Source organism: Arvicola amphibius, chromosome 11, assembly GCF_903992535.2.
Source record: "Arvicola amphibius chromosome 11, mArvAmp1.2, whole genome shotgun sequence".
Lineage (NCBI taxonomy): Eukaryota > Metazoa > Chordata > Mammalia > Rodentia > Cricetidae > Arvicola > Arvicola amphibius.
In genome coordinates this window covers 23,711,502-23,737,584 of record NC_052057.2, presented here as the reverse complement: position 1 = coordinate 23,737,584, position 26,083 = coordinate 23,711,502, and the positions used below count along the sequence as shown (strand labels likewise).

Here is a 26,083-nt window from a genome sequence, read left to right as displayed (position 1 = left end):
TTCTACCGCTTTTGGCATAGTAGCTAAACACCTAAATTCTTACTTGTGTAATTTTGGCAAGTTGCTTTTTTATATTTCCCCAGAAATAAAATGGTGATAGTAATAATAATTTTTCTCATAGGAGAATAAATACATGTCAAACAGTATTTACATTGTACCTGTGCCATTAGGAACGTTCTCGTTGCCATCCTTTATAGTAGTAGGTCTTGGATAGTTATTACCTTGTGGCCCAAAGCAGTGGGAATAAGTGTGCTGGTTATGATGCCCTTTAATGAATGTGTGTGATGCCTGGGACCAATTCCTTTTCTCACCAGTGGTGGGAGCGGGTGGGCAGCTCAGAAATAAACCGACCAAAAGCTTTCTCGGTTATAGAAAAAACAGAAAGTATAACGTAAATATGTTGTTATTTTCTAATTCTAGTTGTGCGTATTTTGATGAGAAGGGGCCATGGATATTAAAGTCACATCTAGAATTTTAGATATTTATATTTATGTGTAAGGAGCTTCTAGGGTTTCTATTGCTCCAGTGCTGTCCTTAGAGAAGCCATTTAATCCTTTTCCCAGACTCAGTGTCATTTGCATTCTGACTTTACTTGGTCTTTAGAGAAAGAGGAAGTCTACCAGTGCCTTTATAAGCTGGGAAGCTGCATGCAGGAGTCACGTTCCTTTGTATGCTGTGCCACAGTGAGACACTAAGTGGATGCCAGTCACTGGTACATGTTTGCACAGCAGTGATAGCGCAAGCCATTTCTCCTCAGGGACTGTTTTCCTGAAATGGGACACATCTGAGACTTCTTCAGGTTCTTGTACAAGGCTTTGATGACATCACATGCCAGTTTTCTGTATCTCTTTCTATAAATAACATCTAATAGAGGACTACATATTTTTGTTAATTTTTTAAGAGCTTCCCATGTCTTCCTCCCAAATGTTTGATTACAGGCACAAACCACTGTACCTAGAGTAGATAATTTTTAATCTGTATTCAGATTGATGTGAACAAAATTTGCACTTATTTTTATGTTTTGTGGGGCACACCATTTGAGACAGGGTCTCACTGTGTACCTGTGGCTGTTTTGGAACTTACTATGTAGATCAGACTGGCCTTGAACTTAAAGAGATCCTCCACCTCTTCCTCCAGAGTGCTAGGTTAAAATGTATCACCACCACACTATCTAATTTACACATACTTAGAGACCAGGGTCAACAGACTGTTGCTATACAGTCTGCTAAGAACGTTGTTTTATATCTGTATGTGTGAGCATCCTGTGGCTCAAGTTCAGAATCAGGACAGCCTACAGTCATCTGTTCTGTCCTTCACCATGTGAGTCCTGAGGTTGAACTCAGGTCACCAGGGCTTGGTGGCAAGTGCCACTACCCATGAGTCATCTTGCTAGTACTTTGTTTTGTCTTTTCTTAAATTTGGAATTAATAAGCCATTATATCATAACTTTGGTTTTTATCTTTACAAAAGTTAGTGTTCTTTTAACATTTTGGTGATTGGTATTTTTTGTTTGTTTGTTTGTTTTTCTTTGGTTTTGTTTTTGTTTTTGAGACAGGGTTTCGCTGTAGTTTTAAAGCCTGTCCTAGAACCAGCTCTTGTAGACCAGGCTGGCCTCAAACTCACAGAGATCTGCCTACCTCTGCCTCTTGAGTGCTGGGATTAAAGGCATGTGCCACCACTACCCAGCGATGATTGGTATTTGGAATGCAGAATTTAGTATTTATTGTATGTCACTGAGGACTGTAAACATTTAAACTGTGGCAGTTAAAATGCACAGGGACGGTAGTTTTGTTCCTTTCACAAAGTGTAGGCGATTCTAGATGACTTTGTTCAGCAGTATGAGAAGTGAAGAAGTCTGAAATGTAGATTATAGTTTATATCTAGTACCCTGCAACTTAGAATAAAATGTCAATAGTGACAAATAATAAAGCAGTTCTTTTGTTGTTGAAGGGTTTTTAAATATGTGTAAATTAATCATTTGGAGAAAGGACAGTGATGTGTTTTCACATGTTGAAGTCTAAATTTTCATTTGTAATACTTTGTTTTATTATAACCATTACTTTTATTTAACAGGTATCCCATTTGGTTTAAAAAATACTTCAAGTCTCAGGCCTTTAAATCTACTCCAGGTAAACATAAAACAGTGCTTTTGACTTAAATTTTTATATTTTGTTTTTTTAAAAACAACATATTTATACATGTTAGCATATGAAAATTTGAGGTCTATCTGGAATCTTGTAAGGGTATGTGTATTGCTACCTTTATGTAGTTAAGTGCAAATAAAAATAATGGGTGTTCTATAGATGCGGCGTTCATTGGCTTTAGTCTGTCTGATCAAGAGCTTGTTTACCCCAGTGAGGTGGTCCTGGAAAAGCTCCAGCCTACAGTAGTGGCAGTACAGACACTTGCAGACATGTATGTGCTGTTAGCTCATCTTGAGTTTTTGTGCTTAGAGGTTTCAAAACTTTGGTACACATTATTTCCCCCAAGGAGATTATACTTTCTTAATACAGTGGTATATAACTACTAGTCATTCTGTAAATGTTTGTTGGGTCTAATATATACCGAATGATGTGGCCACCTTACCTTTTTTCCATTACAGTATCACTGTACTCTGAGATAGAAAATGGACCACCTGCTTCACATGGGCAAGGTCTCAGGTTGAAGAGCTAGCAATGCATGAGAGAGGAGACGAGGACTAGAGACTAGAGCACTCTAAGTCCCATGCTAGCTCCTTTACTTCCTGGTCCCTCTGTGTGCTCCAAGTTACTTATCCCATTACCCTCTCTTGTTCTACTTCCCCTTCTTTATGTGTAATTCTTTTAGTTAGCATATAAAATAATGGCTTTCATTATAGTATGTCCTTTTCCTTACGTACATTCACCTATCTTCATTCCCTGCTCCTTCCACACTGGTCTACTTTTTTCCTCCACAGAGTGTCCCCTCTCCTTTCAGTGTGCACGTGACTGTTTAAAATGTAGACTCTACAAACTATTAGATGCTTAATACTTCTTTTTGTGTTTTTCTGCTGTTACCCTTAACTTGCTTTATTCCCCACGGTTCTTTAACAGTCACATATTAAACTAGTAATTTGGAAAATAGATAGTTGTCTGCAGAGAACTTAAAGGTAGACTTGAAGATAAAGATCTGATAATACAGAACTGTGGATTATTGAGAAATAGCAATACTGGACAGATCAGCCAACCTCATATATAACTGATAGGGAAGTTTGGATTGAACTAAAACTGTTTATGTGGTATAAATACAGTCAGTATGTGCAGGCCAGTGGCAGAGCTGTGCACTGGTGATGTGGGCACAGCTAGAGCATACTGCTTCATGTTAGCATATGTCTTGAGAAGTCTTTCATGACAGATAAAAAGGAATGAGAACAAAGCCACTTTGTCTACTAGTAAAAAAGAAATACTGAGCCTGGACTACGTCAGATTTAGTGGGTTTGGTTAGGTTCAGAATAAGAGCAAGATAAAGGTCTCTACAGTAAAGGCACTTTCTTAATCAGCCCTAGAATTCCTTACCCTGTTCTATTAAAATGGTTATTTTTAGGGTTATTACTAAAAGACTAGAACAAATTTGGGAGATGGGTTGTCTTACACAAATTTCTGAATCATAACTTTGGTTTTTGAGGACAGATTGTGAAGTTCAGGTTAGCTTTGAACTCTCCCTTCTCAGCCTGTTGGGTGTTAGGAATAAATATAGGTGCTCCAGTGTGCCACGATGCCCAGTTACTTTGTTCAGTTTCTTAGCGTATGTGATGTTTTTTTGTGGGGATGGCAAAGAAGTGATAAATATTTAAAAACTGTAAATTTGGATAGCTATTAACTAGAAGCAGGTAATTTATATTTGAAAATAATATGGGGGGAGAAAGCAGTAGGACTTAAAAATAATTTCTGGGTGTAGCCTGATGAAGCACAGGTAGCTTGTTTTGCTTCAATGTGGTGTATGTATGTGGAAGTTTAAAAGCTGGCCCAGCAGTTGCTGAGCTCCATCTCCAGTCCTTCTCTTGCTGTCTTCATCTGTTTCCTCAGAGCCTAGGAGACTGCTTGGCCCCTAGCTAATTATCTATGGATATTTGTAAGGGAATTTAAATATTTTACATGGGAACAATGGAAGTAGCTAATTCTTGTTTAAATTCTGAATAGCTTCCTGGTGGTTCACCCATTTTTAACACTCAGCAGCAGCAACAGCTTCCTCAGTTTGTACAACAGCCTCAACAGCAGCAGCTACAGCTCCCGCAGTTTGTACAACAGCCTTCAGCTTCAAGTCCCCAGCAGCCAGAGGAGCAGGTATGGGATTTTTAGCATCTTTCTGTATTTACATTTTCACTGTGGAACTAATTTAGGACATGTTTTTCATACATTTCCACTGTTTTAGTTTGTTGTTCCTGTGTTGTTTCTCTTTAACACCAGTAGCTGCAAGTTTTTCTAATGATAGCATGTCTGAATGAGGTCTCCATCTTCACAAGTAGTGTCACACAGCCAAACAGTTAATGGCAGAGGCAGGTGGCCCCACATCATCTTCTGTTTGTATAATTATTGTTAAGATTTATTTATTTATTATATGTACAGTATTCTGTCTGCATGTTTGCCTGCAGGCCAGAAGAGGGCACCAGATCTCATTACAGATGGTTGTGAGCCACCATATAGTTGTTGGGAATTGAACTCAGGTCCTCTGGAAGAGCAGCCATTGCTCTTAACCGCTGAGCCATTTCTCCAGTCCCTTTTGTGGAAATTTATTACCGTTGCAGTGGATCTGTGTTGGCCGGAAGTACTGGGCAGTGGGAACAAAGACAAAAGCAGACACTGCCAGTGAGAATGTAATTAAATAAATTGAAGTTTAAAGAGAGGGGACAGTTGGGACTTTGGCTGTTCTGTAGAATCATTTAGGAACCTAAATATACTTATTCCTGGGTCCCACCTTAAGGGTCTCAGCTGATGCTGAAAACTACCCTATCAGCCCTCTTAAACTTCACTCCTTCAGGTCTTCAGTAGATGAAACTCATCCTCTGGCAGGCTTATCAGAGAGGACAAACTGATAACTTTCTATATTATTAGTACATTAAGGGCTCTGCTTCACTGATAAGATGTCTGGTTTTCCTTCCTTCCTTCCTTCCTTCCATCCTTTCACTTTTAAAAAACAAATTTTATTTTCTTTATGTCCATATATGGGTAATGGTGAACATGAGTCCAAAGGACTGGTAGGTCCTGTCCTTCCACTGTTGGGTTCTGTGTTCATCCTTGGGGGAAAGTGCCTTTACTGAAATATAGTGTTGGAGCTTTTGTTGTTGCTGTTTTTGAGGCAGGCTTTTACTCCAGCCCAGCTGGGAACTCAGCATTCATTCTGCCCCAGCACCCGAGTGCTGTAAGAACAGGCGTAAGCAATGCCAGCTGTTTGCCATTTACATTTAAGTAGTATTGAGTACATTCACACTGTTGCACAAATTATTTTTTGTCTTGAAAAATTGAAACTCTATAAGCAACTGATAACGTCCTCAGTCCAAACACCACCATTGTGCTGTATTTTTGATCTTCACCATCCTGAGTGCCTCATGTAGGGAGATGGAATCATGGTCCATGTGTCCTTTTGCATCTCTTGCTGTCTCCGCAGACAGATCATCATTTGGATATGTGTCGAGAACTTGTTGGGTCTTACAGTGCTTCTCTTACTTCCCTGAGACACTACAGTGTTCTGCTGTCATGCCGCACTGTCTTACACTCCCACAGCAGTGAGAACAAGGGTCAGTCTTTCCACTTCCTCACAGATGGCTGCCTAACTTCTGCTCTTGGGGTTTTTACTTTCCTCTGCTATACTTTTGCATTCATATTGAAGAGATATAATTGACAAATTCAACTGATGAAACTTTTCTCCTTTATTTTCCTCTTAGAGTTCAGCAGTTTTACTTGCCTTTCTTACAATTTATCAGAAACTTTCTCTCTCTGACTTTATATGATCTTGAGAGGGATGAAAAGACAAAGATGACAATCTTGTTAAAATTTTATTATTTTTATATGTATGGGTGTTTTGCTTGCATATCTATGTACCATGGGTACTGTGTCCCGTTGCTATGCATGGTACCTGTGGAGGCCAGAAGAGGTTATCAGTTCCCTTGGAACTGGAGTTACAAATGATTGTGAGTGACTGGGTGACTGGGTGCTGAAAATCAAACCTTGATTCTCCAGAAGAGCACCTAGTGTTTTTAATCATTGAACCATTTTTGCAGCCCAAATTATTTTAACTCTTATAATCTTAATTTATTTAGTTATTCCACCTAAGATCCCAAAGAGTGGCCTTTATCCTTTATTGTGATGAAACCTATTATATTTAGTGTGTGTGAATGTTGTTTGTTTTGCAACAGGCCCTTACTCTGTAGCCTTCTAGGGAAGCACCAAACTCTTGCATTAGTTCCAAACACTGGGATTGCAGCAGGAGCCTGACAGGCACAGTGCTTTCTCAATTATTGAGTTGAGTAATTCTATCCATTCATTTCCTCCTCAGCTCTCCTTAGGCTGCTTTCCACAAGTTGTGATACATTATATTTCTATTTTAATTCTACAAAATATTCTCATTTGATTTTAACAGTAATTTTCCACTGTCCTCCTTCTAAGTACTGGATTACAAGCTTGAACCACCACAGCTGATTTTGAAGCTTTATCTTTAGGTGTAGACATTTAGAATCAGTATGGCCTAATTGACCTCTATAATTAGTAAATGACCCTCTATATCTCAATTTTTTGCTTTATTAATACTGATTGTGTACCTTTCCTATTCTTTTGTTTTTTGCTGAATGCTTTAGTAGTTGGTAGTTAATTTTTATTCATGGTTTTTAGTTATTATTCTAGCTTGCTGGTAAATATCTCATTCTGTTTGTTTATAGATAGGTAGGTAGATGGTAGATAGATAGATAGACAGACAGACAGACAGACAGACAGACAGACAGATAGATAGATGAGTCTTTGTGGTCATTTTAGGAAAGAAATTATATCCAATGCATTGCTTTTGTGCATTTTTGGGTTTTTCTTTTGTTTTATAATAGTGATGTGAGGTTTTAATTTAGTATTTTTGTTCATTCCAAGCTTGCTACTTCTAAATGTGTTCATAATTTATATTTATATGAAACCTAAGCTACTGTTTATTCTTCCTCATACATCAAAGAGATGCTGTGTTTTCACTGGCTCAATTTGTTTTGCCCTTTTTGCACAAGTCACTTTTTTTTTTTTAATTCAGGGATCTGAACAAGTTTTAACTGCTCAGGAACAGGCCTTAACTGCTCAGCAAGCTGCTATTATTAATCTTACTGGAGTAGGAGGCTTTCCACAGTCACAGGCAGCTGGTAGGTATCATCCTGACTTCCTTCCGATCTCGCTGTGTAAATTATTTCCCTTTTCTTTCTTACAAGCAGTAATCAGAAAAAGACTGAAGTATTTAATCCGTGAACTACAAGATTAACAAACAGCTGACCAAGAATTTTTCCTTAAAAATTACTTTGACAGCTGATTATGAAAGCTTTGACTCACATACTTATATGTTCTCTTTACAGTGGTTAGCTGGCAAACTTTTACATGTTCATCTCAGTTCATAGAAAGCCGCCAAAGCAGTTTTCAGTGGTTAATTCCGTTTTCTTAATTACCTGGGACCACATTGTCCTAGATTGCATAATTTTCTCAGTTTGTATTGTATGAGTTAATTCTTTATAATTAGCAAAACTTATGTGAGTGGAGGAGGAGGAGGAGGGGAGGGAGGGGGAGGAGGAGGGAAGGAGATGGAAATTTTCAAATATAAAAAAAAATAAACCATGAGAAGAAAAAAAAAAAAAACTTATGTGAGTTACTTGTTTATAAAAATGAAACTAACTTGAATGTTCCCACTTGAAAGTAGGGAATGAATGAAAGTAAGAAATGGTAAAAAGGTAATACTGTATTGAATTCTGACTTCACATTTGAATAAACCAAGATAGAATTTTAATAAAAATAATTAGCAAAGCTATAATGAAATTTGAGGATTCAGTAAATTGTCCCTGTGTGCTGGCTTTGCCTTTAGATTTCTGTAACTTCTAGTTTTCAAGTTTAATGTCCCTTAGTAAGAGTAATTCACACTTGGGTTTTGAAACTAATTCTTACAAAGAGCTGTAATTTAGAATTTGTGAATTTCCAAATGCAGATTTAACTAATGTACCTTTACCACACAAGTCATTTTTCTAAAATAGCCATAGTAACTTTGTGAAAAGAATTGTAGACAGATCATGAAACTTTGTCTGGTTTCAGACAAACTGCACTCACTTAAGCGTGGTCAGCCTTTTCACCTCTTTGAGAATGTGGAATGATAGGGATGGCCCGATCAGGTGTAAGTCTTAGTTCATCTCTGCGAGCTCACTGCATGTTGTGTTTTAAAAGAACGTACATCATATAAGGGTGGCTTTCGGACAAAGGTCCAGTATCAAGTTCCATTGGGATGCAACGAGGATGTCATGGAGACAGAATGTAGTTGAGGTGCTAGAGTGTTTCTGTACTTCAGAACACTGAGTACAATGCATAAACCTATAACCAAAGCATTCTTCAGGTGGAGAAGAGAATCAGGAATTCAGGGTTAGCCGTTTCTACATAGTGAGTTCTGAGGCCAGCCTGGGATAAGACTTAAGAGAGAGAGAAAGGAAGGAATGCCCTTCCCTCTGTATAGCCAGAATGTTTTGGAATCAGTGATACCCTTAATTAGCAGGAGACAAAATTTATTGTGAAATAGGTATGATTTGTTACTTAAGGTAATTTCTATTTTTTCTCATTTTCTATGCCGTGTTTTCCAACCCTGGTCGCCCTCAAACTTTTTAACTGGCCTGCTTTCCCCTTCTCCTGTAGTGTTGTCTCAGCTTGGCTCTGCCGAGAACAGATCTGAGCAAAGCCTTCCTCAGCAGAGACTCCAGCTCTCCTCTGCCTTGCAGCAACAGCAGCAGCAGCAGCAGCAGATTCAAGTAATCTAGCAGCTTCATTTGATTAATTAAAACCCTTAAGTTCCAAAATACTGCTTTGCCGTGGGGCTTTCCTGCTAAAGCGATTGATCAGTAACTTAGTTTTATTTTTAGAAATCTGACATGCCAGTCAGCTTGGAGCACTAAGTGTAAATTATAATAATGCATACTTTAAATCCTTTTTAAGGTCTTGGTGGCACATTTCACACACCCCTTTAATGTGCAGTGTATTTTGAAATAGTTTTAAGTGCCAATTATTAACTTTATAATTTTATGCTGTGGGAGTGTTCCCATTGGTTTAAAAAAGTGTTGCAAATTATTTTAGGAAAGGGTGTCAGCACACTGTGATCAACTCTTGATAGTGTATTTTGGTATGAATCATTATACAACAAAATGGTAACTGAAATTGCTGCATTACTGCAGTATGGACTGCCAGGGCTAAGTAACAGATAATTGTATCATTTTTTTAAAGCCCTCAGCAGGTTTTTGCACAGTCCTAGTTTGGAGAAGTACACTTTGCTCCCCCATGCTTCCTCTCTGAGGCTTGTTTTCATCACTCCTGGGAAGCAACTGGCCACACCTGTGCATTTAGCATAACGTGCTCTTTTCTGCTCCTCCGTTTTGCAGCAGTTGCGATTCTTGCAGCAGCAGATGGCTATGGCGGCGGCCGCCGCACAAACAGCCCAGCTCCATCGCCACCGGCAGACAGGCGGCCAGGCCAAGAGTAAAGTGAAGCGAGGCGTGCCAACCACTCCAAAATTCTGAGCGATTTTCTTTCCTTTTGTCTTTTCTTTCTTACTTGTTTTTTTACAAACACAAGACCATTGAATGAATTGTATTTCTGCTTCCTTTTCCTCCTAAGATGTCAGTATTTTACATCGATAGATGGTGCATAGTTTATATAAAAGCACAACTGTGGTTCTTACAGTTAAATGTTTTCTTGTATATACCATCTACAGAAATAATCTTAAGAACTACTAGAAATATCTTCCAAAAGAATGTAGTTTGGTATTTATTTAGTATAAAAAGCCTGTGCACAGTGTAATAAATACAGTTTTTACATCTGTTTTGCAATTGTTGCGGCTTCATTTGTGTTTCATACTCTGAATGACTTCATCTAGTAGCTTGTTCACTTCTTTGTGTCTCGTAACTGCTCGACTCATGCAGTCCTGAAGTTTAGCTCCAGTAAGTCCACTCCCACCTGAAAAATTAGGCCACTTTTCAGTGTTTCCATTATTTTGTGAAAGTTGAAGACCATGTCAAGTGTTTGTTTTGAAATCAAACAACATCTAAATCAAGTGGTGTAGTCTCAAGACCTGCAGGTTAGTTTTAGAAAGACTCTAGAAGACAGATATGTCCTAAGTTTAGGATGACACACAACACTGAAACAGCAAAGACCATCATAAACTTACGTCACCTAAGCAGCCAAACATCCCACACTCCACTTGACACCCCAGCTATTCCCCACTGCAGTGAAAAGACCATACCTGGCTTGTGAAGACAACACAGTTTGTCTTCCTCATCCATTACTATTGTTAAGGTTCCTGTTGACAGGTGTTCTTCCTCTCCAGTAGGATCAACTATCAGCAAAGTGCTACATAAACAACAAAAAGGTATTAAAACAATGTGCATGGAGGGGGGTAGGGTATCATTTCTAGGAAGAGACTAATTTCAAACAGTATTAAAAGACCTGCTTTGATTTCAGCCTATGGAAGAGCTAATCCAGGACTGAAGGAAGCCAGAGTGGCAGCACCCTGCAGCCCAGTACGTAGGAACTCCTTGCTCTTCAGCTTTGGGAATTTCTTAGATTCTGCAGCAAATGCTGGAGACAGTTTCAGAAGTTTATAGAGTAGTAGCTTGGAGCATAGCTCAGCAATGGAGCACTTGCCTGGTATGACCCAGCCCCATACAATCCCTGTCACCATAAAGGAAAGGGGCATAAAGAAACATAGGGGCAATTGGTGAACACAGACTTATCCTGTACATCAGGATGCCAAGCAGATGGGAGCTCTGACTAAAGGAACTGCAGGGCAGGGCTCAGATGTCCACAGCAAATTAGGGTTGTTGATCAACTGGAGGACATTTCTTGTAAAGACAGCTAAATAACAAGATAACAAGCTATTAGCTTAGAACCCAGAATGGTACATTTGGTTAACTTACTCATCAAACACAGCAAAGGAAGTTGCAACTGGGGTTGTTCTAACATTCAAGTAACTTTTCTTCTTTAAATTAACTTCTGCTAAAGCAGTTTCTTCATTTATAGTTACTTCAGGCAACTGTACTAGAAAAAGGCAAGTAAACATATAAAATAAATGTGGTACATAGCTTCATTTCAATCCTTTCTTTACTTTTCCCCCTATTTAGCTTATCCAGAACAATTACTGATTTGTCAGGATCTCACTATGTAGTGTAGCCCATTTAGCTTGGAATTCACTGGAATTAAGAGTTGTGTGCTACTCACCTGTTACCAGTATAATTCTATTTTGTTTAAGTATCTCATAACAATTGAGGTAACTATGGTGGATGAAAACTGCTTTTCAGAACTCACCTTATGTTCCAGCCAAGCTGTTTTTTGTTTTTATTTTCCCCAAAAAAAGGGTTTCTCTATGTAGTCCTAGCTTTCCTAGAACTCGCTCTGTGGACCAGGCTGGCCTAAATCCCCCTGCCTTTCCTCCCAAATGCTGAGATTAAAGGCATGCACCGCTGCCCAGCTCAAAATATCTGTAATACTCACTCGTCATCTACCCTCCGAATGCAGTAAGTGCTGCTCTTCACTATTGTTTTATTACAAAGGAAGCAAACAGGCTGGACTATACTAGTACTACTATTAACTGTATCTTCCACTAACAAAGTTGGATGTTTTAGATAGAGGATCCTGTTTGGCAGTCTGAACTGGCTTCAAACTGCCATCCCCTCCTCACCTGTGTGGTGAGGTTACAGACACAGACAACCATGCCTGCTTTTTATTGTCGATTGCAGGTCATGTAGAATGACCTGGAATATGCACAAGTGATATTCTAAGACATTACCAAATCACCCAGACCCTTACTAGGAAACATCACTATCAGGTGATATTTATGTCTGCCTGTATGAGCTACCTGGGTTACAGTGAGAATCCCCTATTCAAGTCAGTAGATTCTAGGAAGGACGGCTGCCCTAATGACTACAGATGGAAACAGTCAAAGCAGTTCTAAAACACTACAGAATATAAAACTAGGATGTCCGTCCACTTTCAGAAAACCCTGTAAATTTAACTAATTTAGGAGCACAAGCTGGACAAGGTAGTTCATACTTAGAATATCCTCAGCCTCTGAGATGCTGAGGTAGAAGGGTTAGTTCAAGGCCAGCCTGGGCTATGAGGTGCTTGCTGTCTGACAGCACAAACATGCAAATGATGGTTACATCTCGGTTTGAAAACCCTGCCGAAGGTTTTGACCAGCTGGACTCTGACCGGATTAGCAAGAAAATGTTTCATTTAGGCTGCTTACCATTCTTTAGAGCTGCTAACAAAGCAAACGTGCAGGCATCCAAAATGTTTCCATCGTAGTCTAGGCAAATAAGATCACAGTATAGGACCCAAGCAAGCTAAAACAGTTCACACAAAGTAAGTTAGACCTGATAATACAACAGTGCTGTTTCCTTAGGCTTAAGAATTACAGAACCGTTGATTAGATAAGTAAGATTTGAAAGCCTAAATTTTTCCCCTATCATTTATAAAGTACGAAGTCAAAGTGGTCAGGTTGGGCAAGCTAGGCTTTTAACGAGCAAACCAACAAGTGATAAACTTGTCCTTTTCCCTAAGTAGAGCTATAGGTGCAAAGAGGAAGGTTTATTCTTGCTGCTAGGTTAATAAGTGAAAGGCCCAGCTGTAATCTGTGCTCTCAATGTACAATGTAGGTTTTACATGCTAGTTAGCACTATTAGTAAAGGAAGGCAATATAGGAAGATTCCACATGGGTTCACCGTAAATATCAACACAAGCAAAACCTGATCTAAGGGATAATAAAAGCCTTTTTTTTTTTAAGAGGAAAAGTGTGTGTGAGTTAACCTTGGCTTGAAAGTTAGCTCCCACGTTATTTATCACTTGTTAGTTGGACACGATGGCAGAAACCTGTAATCCCAGCATTTGGGAGATTAGGGAAAAGGACCAGGAGGTATAAAAATCAGCCAAGGTACACAGTGTGACCCTAGCTCATCAAACTTAATACCCAGTTGGAAAGAATTTATGAAGCAATGGTTTATTTAGACAATTATGGAATAATGATCTTTTACAAAATCCCTTCTAAACCCTAGAATCTCAGGGTTTAAGGTTGTTGATTCATCCCCACTACCATATTAAAGCACGTGTACAAAGCCACTTCAGAGTTCATAAAAGTTCAGTCTGTTCTTACCTTGCCTGGAGAGATGCATAAGTCCTCTTTCTTAATTATCTGTGAGCTTGATTTAATGATAAAGAACACAATAAATATGAAAGCAAAACATTTAATAATGCATGGTGGTAAAAATTCTTCATAAAAGTCTTACTTTTCAATGACATCTGCAACGAACTGGCTGGCTACTTGGGCCTCTTCTCCAGGAGGTCCAGTCCGAAACCTCGACGAACACAGCGGTGGTAGGTCCACATTAGGAACTGAAAAAAATACTGCAGCTAGGAACTAAACTTCCCCTGACAGCTGAGGTTCTGCTGTGGTCCACAGGAACCACGCAGTGAGATTGCAGCTGATAGAGCAGAAGGCTGGCCCACCAGAACGACTGCAATGGAGATAAACTCAGTTCGCAAGGCGCTGGGCATGCAGCCAGGAATGGAGTCTTTCATATAGATCACATTGGGACTTTCAGAGAGAAAGGGGGGTCCAAGCTTAGAGATTTGCCTTTGCTTTGCCTGGGTATATAAACTGAGAATTTTCCAGAATAGGAAGACAGCAGGAGAAGAGTACAAGTATGGAGTGGACAATTCATTTCATTCTCAGTCCTGCACTTGCTGTAAATCTGAACCCTGAAGGAACACCGAGGCTGGCACTCAGAGGTCTCTGATTAGGTTCCTAGTACAGGGACTGCCCATAGCACAGGTGATGGCCATGGGTAATAGACTCTTCGGGTGGAAAGCACAGCAGTGTTAAAATGACTTTTTCTCAGGTTGCCAAGCTCAGAGAAAAGGAAATTTATACTTGTCTAAAGTTTTCCCACAAAGTTTATTAAGCTTCAATCATAATTCTTTACAATTTTTCTGGTTTCTTCCCCCAAATACCTGTGTGTAGCAAGACAGTTCTCTGCTCACACCCAGCTATTCAAGTTCCTACCTTAAAGAAAAGATAACCCAAGACAAAAATATTGCCAAGTCTAAACTGAGTGCAGACAGACTTCAGTCCGCACTAATGGCCTTTACCTACAACTCACCCTTGGATAAGGAATGTATACAACTTGGTGTATAAACTGAGACAACCCACATGAGTTGGCGAAGTTCTGAGATGTACCTTACCTCTGTTATCGAACAAGCAGAAAGCTTTGGGATGAGGAGACATTATTTCTGACCACTACCTCAATTATCAGAACTCCACTACAAGAGTTCACTTTAAGCTTACTCGTGTGTTTGTTAAAATTACAATCGCATTTAACTCACCAACATATCCTCTATCAGGAGCATCTAGTGGTGGTGTTGCAAACTCCTACAAAAGCAAATAAATGTATTCCACTGAAAGGAGCCATTCAACACCATGAAGACAGTCTAGGAGTTAGTTACAGACACTGTACAAGACCTCCCCAGCCAATTATCCCACAATGAGCATCCAGAGTGCTTGGGGGATCAAGGACATTGGCACTGCCCTTCCCAATGGCTCACAGGGAAGTCAAAGAAGGGCGGTGTGAACAGACTGCTGCTCATCCTCATGATGAGGATCCGTGGGCTTCTGCCCCATCTGCGCACTTGTTCAGGAGCTGAGAAACTGAATTTAATCCGAAATGACACAACATGGCTAGACTTAGTAACTAGTAGGAGTCACAAGTACGACAACTAATAGTAACTAGCCCAGCTCAGCTGTCGACACACACTTCCTAGGCTCAGAGGCTTGGGGCAAGTTATTTGACCTATACGTTTCTCTGCTTTTGATGATAGGTGAACAGTACCTGCCTACTTGTAGGGGCTATTTCCAAGGTCCAAATGAGACGGCACCATTAAGTTCCAAGTATAAAGCTGGCAAGGAGTACATGTTCTGATAGCTATCACTTCAGCGTGACCACAGACCTCTAAAAGAGGAAAGTCGCTGAGTGTAATGTCAGAAAGGACAGGCTTTGTCATCAGACTCTGTTATGAGCCTGACAAACCAGGGGAAGCCACTAAACGTCATGGGCTGAGCAGGGGGTAGAGACCAGTAAAGCAGCAAAGCTCCTAAAAAGGTGCTCCCAAGGCAGGCGGCCAGCAGACAGCTACTGCTCCTTTAAGACTAACAAAGACTATGGACAGCTAAAAGCTAACACAGTAACAAGCTAATTTCAAAACAATCTTAGCAAAATTTTAAAATACAAGGTGCTGAGATTCAGTTATTTGCCCTGGAAGGGGTTACACCCAGGTCGGGGTAGATCTAAACTACGACCTTGTGAATCTGAAGCTAATTTGAACTAGGCCATCACCAGACACCAGTGAACCTACTGCTTTCACTCCACAGACTACTGTGGTGTTCCCCAGCTTCACGAGAGCAGAACCGTCCGCCGTGCTGATGGAGCCTGCAAAGGGAAACACGGCACGTATAAACAACCTTCTAAAAAAGCGAAGGAGAATGAATACACGCATTTTATTTGACTACAAAGTCACTGAGATGCTTTAGTCTGTATGCTTATCTGGCTCGACCTTTGCAGTTGCCTCTGGAACTTTGGACAGGTTCAGGCCAGTGATTTGAAAATGGTATCGCTACTTAATTTCTTTTTCTCTGTCCCCCAATTTGAGCTAATCAGCTTTAGATCAACTACAAAGCTGATACAAGAATCTTTTAACATCATCAAATACCTCAGGCATAGATAGTGTAATTGGCTGGGGGGAAAGTGGCACACAGCATAAGGGGGCAGGGTGCCATAGCAACTGAAATGAAGTGTATCTTCACCTATGTTGACAGTTGTGGTTCTGAATTCCCCAAGTTCTCTTCCATCGGGACGGCAGTTTTCTTTCTAAATGTGTATAAGGAAATAGATTACATATTTTCCCACTTATGCAGAGAACACATTAAGCCCCAATAATTTAAAGGAACTGAAAAACTATGCCTTGAAGTATGATATTTATCAAAGAGTCTGACATACGAAATCGCCTCTACTCACCAGAAATCTCCTGTAATACTCCAGGGGTTCCACAGTTCTGAAACATGGCAAAAAATGCGTTAAAGTCCGTCAGTGTGCATCCTAGAGTCTAAAGCAACCACTTAAGGGTGTGACGCTGAGGCATCAATCTCCACACGCTCAGGTGCTAACCATATTAATAAAAAGGCCTAACAGTAGCAACCCGTCTTCATCGGTCCCCTTTACTGTGCCCCAGTCAAGAGGACCGGAGTCTAAGGCCCTGGACACACTTAGAAGAGGATTCACTTGTATCAGCAACGCAACTCTAGTTCTGAAGCTGGGGACTCAGCATCGGACGCCATGCGGTAATCTGCATTGGCAGCACCTGTAACCTTAGCGACCACCAAGGACTGTGTTTTTGCAGTTACGGGAGGTTCCTGTGGCCTCATCAACTACACGCAGACAGAAGTCACAGCAGCTGTGAGTGCACGCCCTCGCAGACACACGAGCTAGCGGTTTACACGCGTGGGCAGCCTGGGGCTCCATCAGAGCCCCCAAAGGTCTCAGGTCCCTCCGGAGGCGGCACTCCGGTTTCCCGTGGAGAGCGGCCTGGTGCTCGGATGAGGTCGGGGGTCCTGGCTGCGCTGTCGCTCAGCGCCTCCCGTGGGCAGAGCCCTCCTGCTGCCTCACGAGCACTCGGGTCCCCGCCGCCGCCGCGCGCCACACCCGCACCTCCTGTGCGCGCCGCCACTCACTTGAACCCGGCCGCCATCTTCCCGCCTGCACCGCGCCGCGCCTGCGCAGACCGCCGCGCCTGCGCCCTTCCCTCTGCCGGCGTCTGCGGCGTAGGCGACTTGGAGGAGTCCTGGGTGGAGAAGCTGCTCCTTCTGTGGAGGCTGCTGTGCTCCCGGGCACGGGGCGTGAACAGCAGCTCCAGGGAGCCCAGGCGTCCCACGAGCACCTGCTTAGGTCCAGGCCTGATGGGGAGGCCGGGTCGGTACGGTCACAGCCGCCGTTGACGCCATCCCCGGGGTCCCACATCCCGGTGGTGCGCGCGCGCGCGCACACACACACACAGACACACACGCGCGCGCGCGCGCAATTAACCGGGGAGACTCTAAAACAGCCAGCGGCGCCAGGCACCCTTAAGATGACTGCACTGCAGGGCACGGGTGTGAGGCTGGCAGCGCTGGCAGTTCGCACGGGACCGGCCTGCAATCTTCGGTGGAGCCGCGCGAGGGCGCTGCGGGTGTCGTCGGACTCCTACAGAAATGCCAACTTGTCACCAATATGAAGAGAAATTCTTCCTCAAGTGCCAGAGGCCAGAAGGAAACTTTACCCAGCATCTGGGACTCACCTACCAAACAGCTCTGTTCTCGTGCCTTCCTACAAGGAAGAGAAATTGTAATTCCTACTTGACTTTCCCTGATGGGTCCTTTGGGGAGAAAAGAAATCCTGCAGTGTTTGCCCTCAGAGAGGAGGGCACGGTTGGCAGCTGTGACTGGGAAGAGGGGAAGTGAGGTGGCAGGACTGAAGCTTTCTAGAGACGTCCTGTGGGGAGAACAAGGGACATTCTGGGTGAGGATAGACTGAGTGACAACCCTGAGGGTCTTGGTAGATGACAGGCAAATCTTCCCTATGTGAATGTAGTATGCTGGGCTTGCTAACTCATTTTCAAAAGCAATCAATAAAATATTTTTCCCCTTCAGTGCCCGTGATGATGGACGAAGCCCTGAACTACCTGGAACAGAGACAGGTACCACTTCTCTTTCAATGTCAAATCCCCGGTTGAAACTGAAGCAGGTCAGCAGTTGTAGACCCCCAGCTAGGGGCACTGTGGGAGGCAGGCCCAGCGTGCAGCATGCTACCTCCAGGAGACAAACCAGGGAGCTGCCATTTCTCCAGTGTCCACTCCCCCTCCTAATTGTCTCTTGCTCGGTGATGTAGATTATGTACCAGTGAATGCGCCAGGCTCACTTCTGTGACGTCTGTGCATGTGCAGTATTCACGTACAGAGATCCGTTGAGGCCCTTCTAACAGAGTCTGTAGAAGTTTGCTTTTCAAATGAGTGCGTATTGATTATGTGATATGAAATTACAGCCTTAAAAAATTTAAATTATAAACTAATCACACAAAATTACAATATTGTAGTACAAACTTTCTTCAGCAACAGTCACCAGTACTGAGCTTCCTTACATCTAAACATGCATGCAGGTGCCAAACATCCTAGGCAGGCATGCAGCAGGGGATGTATTTCCAATCCAAAATGCACATTTTATATTCAGAATATATATATTATGTCTCTTGGAGTCGTCCTGGGACAGTTAATGATGAAGTGTGATTTATAGCACATCTCTTTCCGTCTCTGTCTAGAAATTCCTTATTTGGTTTGCTTTGGGTTGAAGGCACATTTCTTGGCAGAAAGGGGCTGTTACAGACTTGAGCTGAAGTGTGAAGCAAAGCAGAAGTGAACTGGGCTCCTCCTGTAAGGCTTCAAGAGTCCTGCACACATAGAATCTCCCTCTAACCTCAGATCTCATACATGGCCCTCCTCACCAGCCTGCTGTAGCATCACAGATGCCTGCTGCCTCCTATTGTGTGGTCCAGGGCAGATGTCTACCCATCATCTCTCCTGTTCCTTCCGAGCCCTTTATTCCATGTGGTTTGTGTACTACTGCCTGCATTGGTCCCTAGCAACTACACAGCTCTTGCTTAAATGATATCTTTGTTAGAGCTGGGAAAACGTCCTCATGGGTAAAGGCTCTGGCTGTGCAAGCCTGATGACCTGTGTTCAGTTCCTGAGAGCTCACGGTGGGAGGAGAGGACAAACTGCAAGTTGTCCTCTGACCACCAGGCATGTACACGCCCAAATGTGTGAGCACACACACACACACACATGCACACAAACATTAAAAATAAATTTGAGAGAATAATGTTTTAAAATACAGTTTTACACATTGCCAAGGTGGTGCACAGGGTAAAGACCCCACGGCCAGGACTGACCATCTGAGTTTGATCCGAGACTCACATGGTAGGAGACAGTGGACACACTCAAGTTGTCCTCTGATCTCCATGTGCGCACCAGGGTCATGCCCCTCACACATACAGTTTCAACCATTTGTTCTCTGCTCGAGCGAAGCTGGTTAATGTAACATCCTAGCAAATGGCCTCAGGGATGGGGTATCTAGGAAAGAGAGCACAGGTGTGAGAGGAAGCCAGAATTAGTGAAAACAAGGTTGTCTCACTCTCTGACAATTGCCACGATGAAAGGAATGAAGGGTCCCAGTAAGACATATCTCCAGAAGGCAGCGCTTGCAATGGCAGAGTAGTTTCATTACAGACTTTTTAAAAGTGACACTACCTACCAATGCTACAACACTTGAGACTAAATCCCAGCAGATTAGTCCACTAGGACCAAATCGCATCCAACCAAAGAACCAGGGTGTGAAGCTTGATACAATGAAGAGTATGAAATTCCCACTAATATAAGGTTCCTTAATACTATTCATCGCTGAACACACTAGTTGTTACTCCATGTTCAGCGCCTTTTAAATGGCAATCAAGTACTTTCCCATTCTCCATTTTTGTTGTCTTATTTGGTTTGTTTGCTTGTTTCAGTTTAGAGAAATATTTATATTCAGAAATATAAGGAATATCTAATAATTTTTATTTTATTCCAATAAGCATACTGGGGGATCATTTAATCATTCATATTATTGCCTATTGTGGAAGGCTCAGTCATAAATGTCACATGCTTAAGGACATTCCTGGGTAACACCTACAGTACTTTTTAAACCATTTCATAATTGATAAATTTATGGTCGCTTCTACTTTAGAAATACAATTGCTAAAATTATTTTTGTAAAGTACTTTTAAAGAGCATGAGATTTTAATTTTTAAACTTTAACCCAGTAAGAATGATGATGGGTGTGTATGTGATAATAGGTTTTCCCCTTCATATTAACATATCTTATTCTAAATATTGAAATAATACAACCATACCAAGATTGTCAGAGAAAATATCTTAGAAGAAAATCAGCATGACAACATTTTGTCTACATTCTGATAACTGATTTCAACCCCTTCAATTGTTGTGCCAGACTTTGTGGATTCCCTATGGGAGGCCTCACCTTGCTGCGATGAAGATGAGAGGGGGACGGGGAGAGGCTGGAGTTGGTGGGAGGAGAAGAGAGGGGAAACTGTGGCTGGCGTGGAAAAAGAACAATACATAATCAAATTTAGGTAAAATTACTATAACCTACAAAGAGCTCTAATAAAATGTGTGTGCACATTCCCAACTTTTTATCTCCATTTTTAATCAACATGTGAGATTATGTTTGAAAGCAGTGTGCTTGTTGGCATAGCTATATGTTTCTCCTACTAAAATTTACATGATGTTCAATAGGTTTTAAGTATTTTAAGATATACAATCTTGAATAAACTCAAAATTACTACCTTTAGAACTTAACCAGTTAAATTATTTTATACAGAGTAAATGCTATTAATAATTCATCTTGTCTTCTCGTGACCTACTGTCCACTTTGCTCTAATCACTTGCTCTGAATTTAATCCCCGTCTTTGCATTTGTGTTTCTATTACAAACCCAGAGAACTATGGCAAATCATGAGTGTGATTTCTCAGAACTAGGAGATGCTTTCATCATTTGGAGACATGTTTAATCGCTAAATCCAAAAGCCACATTAGTTACCTGAGAAAGTCTTCTCTTTATGAGATTTAAACATTTCAAGGAATAATCTTTTAGTGTGTGTGTATGCATATGTGCGTGTTTGTGTGTTTAAATTTAGTTGGTTTTTATATTTTTGGTTGTGAGCATAGCCTTTAACAGCTGAACCATCTAAAGACAAGATCTCCTGAGTAAATTGCGAACATGGGGACTAAGGTAAAGGGATGAATAGGAGAGGAGAGGAAGGGAGGGGAGCAGAGAAAGATGTATAGCACAATAAAATAAAAAATTTAGTTGATTTTGAATCATTCTAGACTCTATGTTCATCTGTGATTTTTATGACGATATAGTATACTCAACTAAATATTAAGGTTAAATGTCCAGTCATTAGGTGTGCAGAGTATTGTCAATACTACATTTTATTATTTTATTGATTTTTATTGAGCTCTACATTTCTCTCTGCTTCCCTCCCTGCCTTTCCCCTCCCCCACTTACCTGTGGGCCAGCAACATTCCAACTCTTTCCAGTTATAAACTTCTAGTCAGTCATTCAGTCTCACATATACACCGATGTATAAACATTGGTACCCTGGCTAGTCTTATGTCAGTTTGACGCAGCTAGAGTCACCTGATAGGAGAGCACCTGTGGTAGCCCACATGTGACTCAGTTTCCATTTGGAGTCATTACTGATTTAAAGAAGTCATCTGAGTTCAAATTTGCCTCTTCTGCCTGCAACCTTGAGAGCTGTGAGAAACGTCCGAGTTAGCCCATAAGAAAGAGCATTGTTGCCGGGCGGTGGTGGCGCAAGCCTTTAATCCCAGCACTCGGGAGGCAGAGGCAGGCGGATCTCTGTGAGTTCGAGACCAGCCTGGTCTACAAGAGCTAGTTCCAGGACAGGCTCCAAAGCTACAGAGAAACCCTGTCTCGAAAATAAAAAAAAAAAAAAAAGAAAAAAAAGAAAGAGCATTGTTGCCCAGATGAGAGAGCACATTATTCTATTAAGGTTTGGGCTGGTGTATGCCAGTCGGAGGGGCACGCCTCGTTAGAGATTAGGAGCTGCTTGCTAACTGAACTCTTGTATGAGATAATGCACCTGCTTGAGCTTCCTCCCAAGGGCAGTGCAGGGAGGCGGTTAGGTTAGCTGACTGTACTGCTCTTTGTTCTGCCTTTTGCCTGTAATTAGTATATATGCTGGTTGGGAAATAAACTCGGGACTGTTGTCCTCCTGGCCTATTCTGTGTTTTCTCTCTTCCTTTCTCCCAATCAGCCATTTCCTATAACCTTGCACCCCTCCCACGTACCCCCTGCTGCTTCCTGCCAGAGCAGGCGCTCCAACAGGAGCCTCAGCTGAGAAAAATGCCTGCTTAAGATCCAGCTGTAGGGCATTTTCTTAACTAGTAATCAACGAGGGCGGGCCCAGCCTATTATGGGTGGTGCCATCCCTCGGTTGGTGGTCCTGAGTTCTATAACAAAGAAAGCTGAGCAAGCCATGGGTACCAAGCCAGTAACAGCACCCCTCCATGGCCTCCGCATAGGCTCAGGTCTCTTCCCTGTTGGATTCCTGTCCTGACTTCCTTCGAGGACGAACAGTGCTGTGGACGAAGAAGACAAATAAACCCTTTCCTCCCCAGCTTGCTTCTGGTCCGTGTAAGACAAATAAACCCTTTCCTCCCCAGCTTGCTTCTGGTCCGTGTAAGACAAATAAACCCTTTCCTCCCCAGCTTGCTTCTGGTCGGTGTAAGACAAATAAACCCTTTCCTCCCCAGCTTGCTTTTGGTCATGGTGTTCATCACAGCAATAGAAATCCTAACTAAGATAACCAGGATGGCAATTTTGTTTTTCCCTGACACCTTTAGTTGACACCTTTCTGGATCACTTGGGGGATAGGACTGGGGTTGCAACTACACTACTGGGCTTCCTTGATCCCAACACAAGGACCAGAGAAAGGGAGGCATCTTTCTACCTCTGTGCTTCATCATTTGACGACCGGTCTTTCAGACCCAAGCCTTCCATTCCAAGTCAGGAATTGAGGTGACAGATGTGAGTCATCACTCATGTAAGGGAGCAAGGCTGGGCTACAACCATCAGGGCTTCAACTTTCTTCAGAGTGTTTTAAATGATAAAAATAAACAACCCTATATGAGGTATTTGTTTTATAATAACATGTGAGTGTTGTGTCCAGATTACGACCCCCAGAGAGACCATCAAAAACCAGAGAAGTCCAGACTGCAAAAAGCAAGGTTTTATTGCAAGCTAGCTCGGGGTGTCTCCAACACCCCGTTGCAGCAAGGTAGAGAGGAGTTAAGAGTTCCTTTGTGGGGTTAGCTTTTTTTAAATGCAAAAATCACAAGCAACCCTTCTTGCCAGTCAGGGTGATTTGGCACAGGTGCAAGATCTTTGCTCCCCCTCCCATCCTGTTTAGTCAGCTTGTTCTGTTTTCAGAGCAGGACACCCTGCTCTGAAAGTCAGACCATCTTTATCAGTCTCCACCAGGTGGCGGCGGGGGTGGGGGGGGGGCTTGTGCTTTGGAATTTCCCAAGTAGGCAGAGGGGTGGGGGAGGCACTATCTTTCTGGGAACATGAAGCTAGTCTGGGGTTTTTTATTTTAAAACATTCTGCTAGGAAATTCCTTTGTCCCTTTGAGAATAAGGGATGAGGGTCTCACATGAGGAGATGTAAGGATCAGCTGTAGATAAATCCATTTCTATGCACATGAGAGTGTCAGAAAGATTTCAGAATATTTAAATTATATGCATAAATATATTTATAGTTCGCAACTAGTTTAGTATCATGAAAGAAAATAAAAATAAGATACATGGGTTTATAGGATCACTATTAGCCAAAGAAGGGACTGGAGCGAAATTATAAACTGTAGCTACGTTAGTATGCTTGGACAGCTGTAACAAAATGCTGTTGTGGATGGGTTAAACAATAGACACTTCCTTCCTCTGGGTTCCGGATGTTAGAAGTTCAAGACCAGGGTTCCCGATAACCTGCTTGGTGGCTTGCCGATGCATGCCTTCTCGCTGTGTCTCATTCGCCCCTTTGTTGGGGCAGGGAGAGAAATAAGAAGAGAGGGAGAAGAGAGGGTCCTGCACTGTTCTAAGACTAGTCCTACTGCATTAAGACACACCCTGAAAACGCACTCAATGTTACCTCCTAGAGACCCCTCCAAGACAGTCACATGTGACCTGCACTTCAATCTGTGAATCAGGGACACAGTTTAGTCCTATCAATCACTGTGAATTATAACACTCAGTATTTGGATGTTAAAGATTGAAGCAGTGATGATGGTGGTGGGGAGGTAGATATAAAGAGAATAATATTACATGAAATTTCATTTCCTTTTCCAAGTATCTGGAGACATCACCTTGAAATTGGAAAAACAAAAGCAAAACAGGACTTCTCTTGATATTGGGCAAGTGAGAAAACTTCGAGACTCTCATGTTGCTAGACTTAACCCCCACCTAGACACAACTTGTGATGTTCTACTTTCCTCAGCCGTACAACTGTGGAGATCAGCAAAAGTTACAAGAACCAGATTAGTTAGAATTAAACTCTCATAGCCTAATACTTCAGATTTCCAAAAATGTAGTAAAATGAGCCACGCTTGGGAGAGAGGAAAGTAGGTGAGCTGTAAATACTTCCCCAGCTCTGTTGCCCTGCGGTATACAGAAAGCCATGAGATCAACTTCTGTGTGGTTTGTTTTGCTTGCTGTGTTGTTGGGCCCAGACTAGCCTTGAACTCCTGATCTTCCCGCCTCCTCTTCTTCAACGTTTGCTTACTGGCACGTACTGCAGCAGTCCAAACGTACAGTCTGATACTCTGGATCTTTGTCTCTCCCTTCCAGGAAGCATCACACTTGATGGACCTTTGGAACCAAACAGTTTGTTTGTAAGACAAAATTTAAAGACTAATTTAAAGCCAAAGTGTCTTGGGTTTGTAGGTGTTTAAACTGCTGTGGAGCAGCCGATGCCGTCATTTAGTGTTTTTCTTTCGTTCATTTTTATTCTGCTTGTCAAGTTCTCTTGTAAGAGATTGTTCATGATGTTTAGTGTGTGTTTCCAAACACTCGCTTAGGAGAGAGCCTGAATAAAGACATTTGTAAAACACGGTCATCTCATTTACCTGTTACTCCTAAATCCGGATGTATTAAAAATCTGTCCTTTGCATTAAAAAAAATTTAACAAGTGATAATACATGTACTTTAAATAAGCCAAACAAAGTCCCAGTTGAAAAAAAAATAAAAGATATAAAGAAAAGCCACAGGGGTGGGGACCTGAAAAAGTAGTTAGACACTTGCCCTGCATACACAGATCTCTGGGGTTAATTCCCAGGATGTAAAAACAAACAACAAAGTTAGCTTTAACAGGGCACCCTACACACCCAGAATCCTGTCACTGGAAGGATGAGTTGGGAAAACATAATATCAAGGCCAAACTGGGACGTGGTGAATGCCACTCTAGTCTGAGCTCCACAGTAAGATACAGTACAGCGGAGATCAAGCAGAAACTTGAGAATTGAAAAGTACAATAACCAAAACTGTGCAGCTTGATAAATGAAGTCAATGCCAGGAAGTAGAAAACAAGAATCAGTGAACTTCACCATTTACGTACAGAATTACTCAGTCTAAACAAAAGAGAAAATAGATCCCACACTTCCCAGAACGGACAGAGAAACTCAGGTGCTGGTGTGACTATAACCAAAGAGCTGACTTTGGTGTCACTGTGAGTTTGAGCAAGCAGAAAGTTAGACCTGAGAGAACCCAGGAGACCAGACCAGTCTATTGGTAGCTCTATCACCTGAAGGTCAGACTGCCCCTTCGTGGCTAGCCATCCTTGAAGCTGGAGTTGGGTTCCTTCCAGTATCAGAAACTACAGGCACCAAGGAAGCGTTCCCAGTTGCCACATATAGGTACTAATGAAAAGTCCTGTTATTCTACTGCTGTGAAGGGATGCCATGATCAAGGTAGCGCTTGTGAAAGAAAGCATTTCATTGGGGACTTCATTGGGTTCAGAGTTCATTATCATCATGCCAGAGAGCATGGCAGCTTGCAGGAAGGCATGGTCCTGGAGAAGTAGCTGAGAGTTTTACATCTTCATGGAGAGAGAGAGGGAGAGAGGGGGGAAGAGGGAGAGAGAGAGAGAGACAGGTCCTAGCA

General features: G+C 41.9%; 3 protein-coding genes across 15 annotated transcripts in view; 2 read left to right on the top strand and 1 right to left on the bottom strand.

Annotated features, from left to right (window-relative positions):
• Positions 1–10,048, top strand: part of Supt20h (SPT20 homolog, SAGA complex component) — a 35,496-nt gene extending 25,448 nt beyond the window's left edge. For 10 of the 11 annotated variants that reach the window (XM_038348026.1, XM_038348024.1, XM_038348032.1 and 7 more), the window contains 5 exons: positions 2,074–2,129; positions 4,158–4,301; positions 7,240–7,345; positions 8,865–8,977; positions 9,602–10,048. In XM_038348026.1, coding sequence (XP_038203954.1) covers positions 2,074–2,129; positions 4,158–4,301; positions 7,240–7,345; positions 8,865–8,977; positions 9,602–9,739 — 557 coding nt within the window. In that variant the 3' untranslated portion in view covers positions 9,740–10,048. The remainder of the gene's footprint in view (positions 1–2,073; positions 2,130–4,157; positions 4,302–7,239; positions 7,346–8,864; positions 8,978–9,601) is intronic. The other variant, XM_038348028.1, reaches the window with a different exon arrangement.
• On the bottom strand, positions 9,959–17,139 carry Exosc8 (exosome component 8). The gene is made up of 11 exons (XM_038348036.1): positions 16,993–17,139; positions 16,280–16,316; positions 16,069–16,132; positions 15,621–15,694; positions 14,595–14,640; positions 13,499–13,604; positions 13,366–13,411; positions 12,463–12,559; positions 11,135–11,255; positions 10,462–10,568; positions 9,959–10,175 (listed from the first exon to the last, which is right to left on the bottom strand). The coding sequence occupies exons 1-11, from the start codon at positions 17,007–17,009 to the stop codon at positions 10,060–10,062; spliced, it is 831 nt and encodes a 276-aa protein (XP_038203964.1). The 5' UTR covers positions 17,010–17,139; the 3' UTR covers positions 9,959–10,059.
• A 192-nt stretch (positions 17,140–17,331) lies between these two features.
• Positions 17,332–25,034, top strand: LOC121677372 (dolichyl-phosphate beta-glucosyltransferase-like). Of its 3 annotated transcripts, none has more exons than XM_042055989.1 (3): positions 17,332–17,641; positions 17,947–17,993; positions 24,773–25,034. In XM_042055989.1, the coding sequence occupies exons 1-3, from the start codon at positions 17,509–17,511 to the stop codon at positions 24,818–24,820; spliced, it is 228 nt and encodes a 75-aa protein (XP_041911923.1). In that variant the 5' UTR covers positions 17,332–17,508; the 3' UTR covers positions 24,821–25,034. The 3 variants fall into 3 exon arrangements, with proteins under 3 accessions (XP_041911923.1, XP_041911921.1, XP_041911922.1); XM_042055987.1 differs by lacking the exon at positions 24,773–25,034 and adding an exon at positions 22,457–23,403; XM_042055988.1 differs by lacking the exon at positions 24,773–25,034 and adding an exon at positions 20,338–21,104.
• The last annotated feature ends 1,049 nt before the right edge of the window (positions 25,035–26,083 follow it).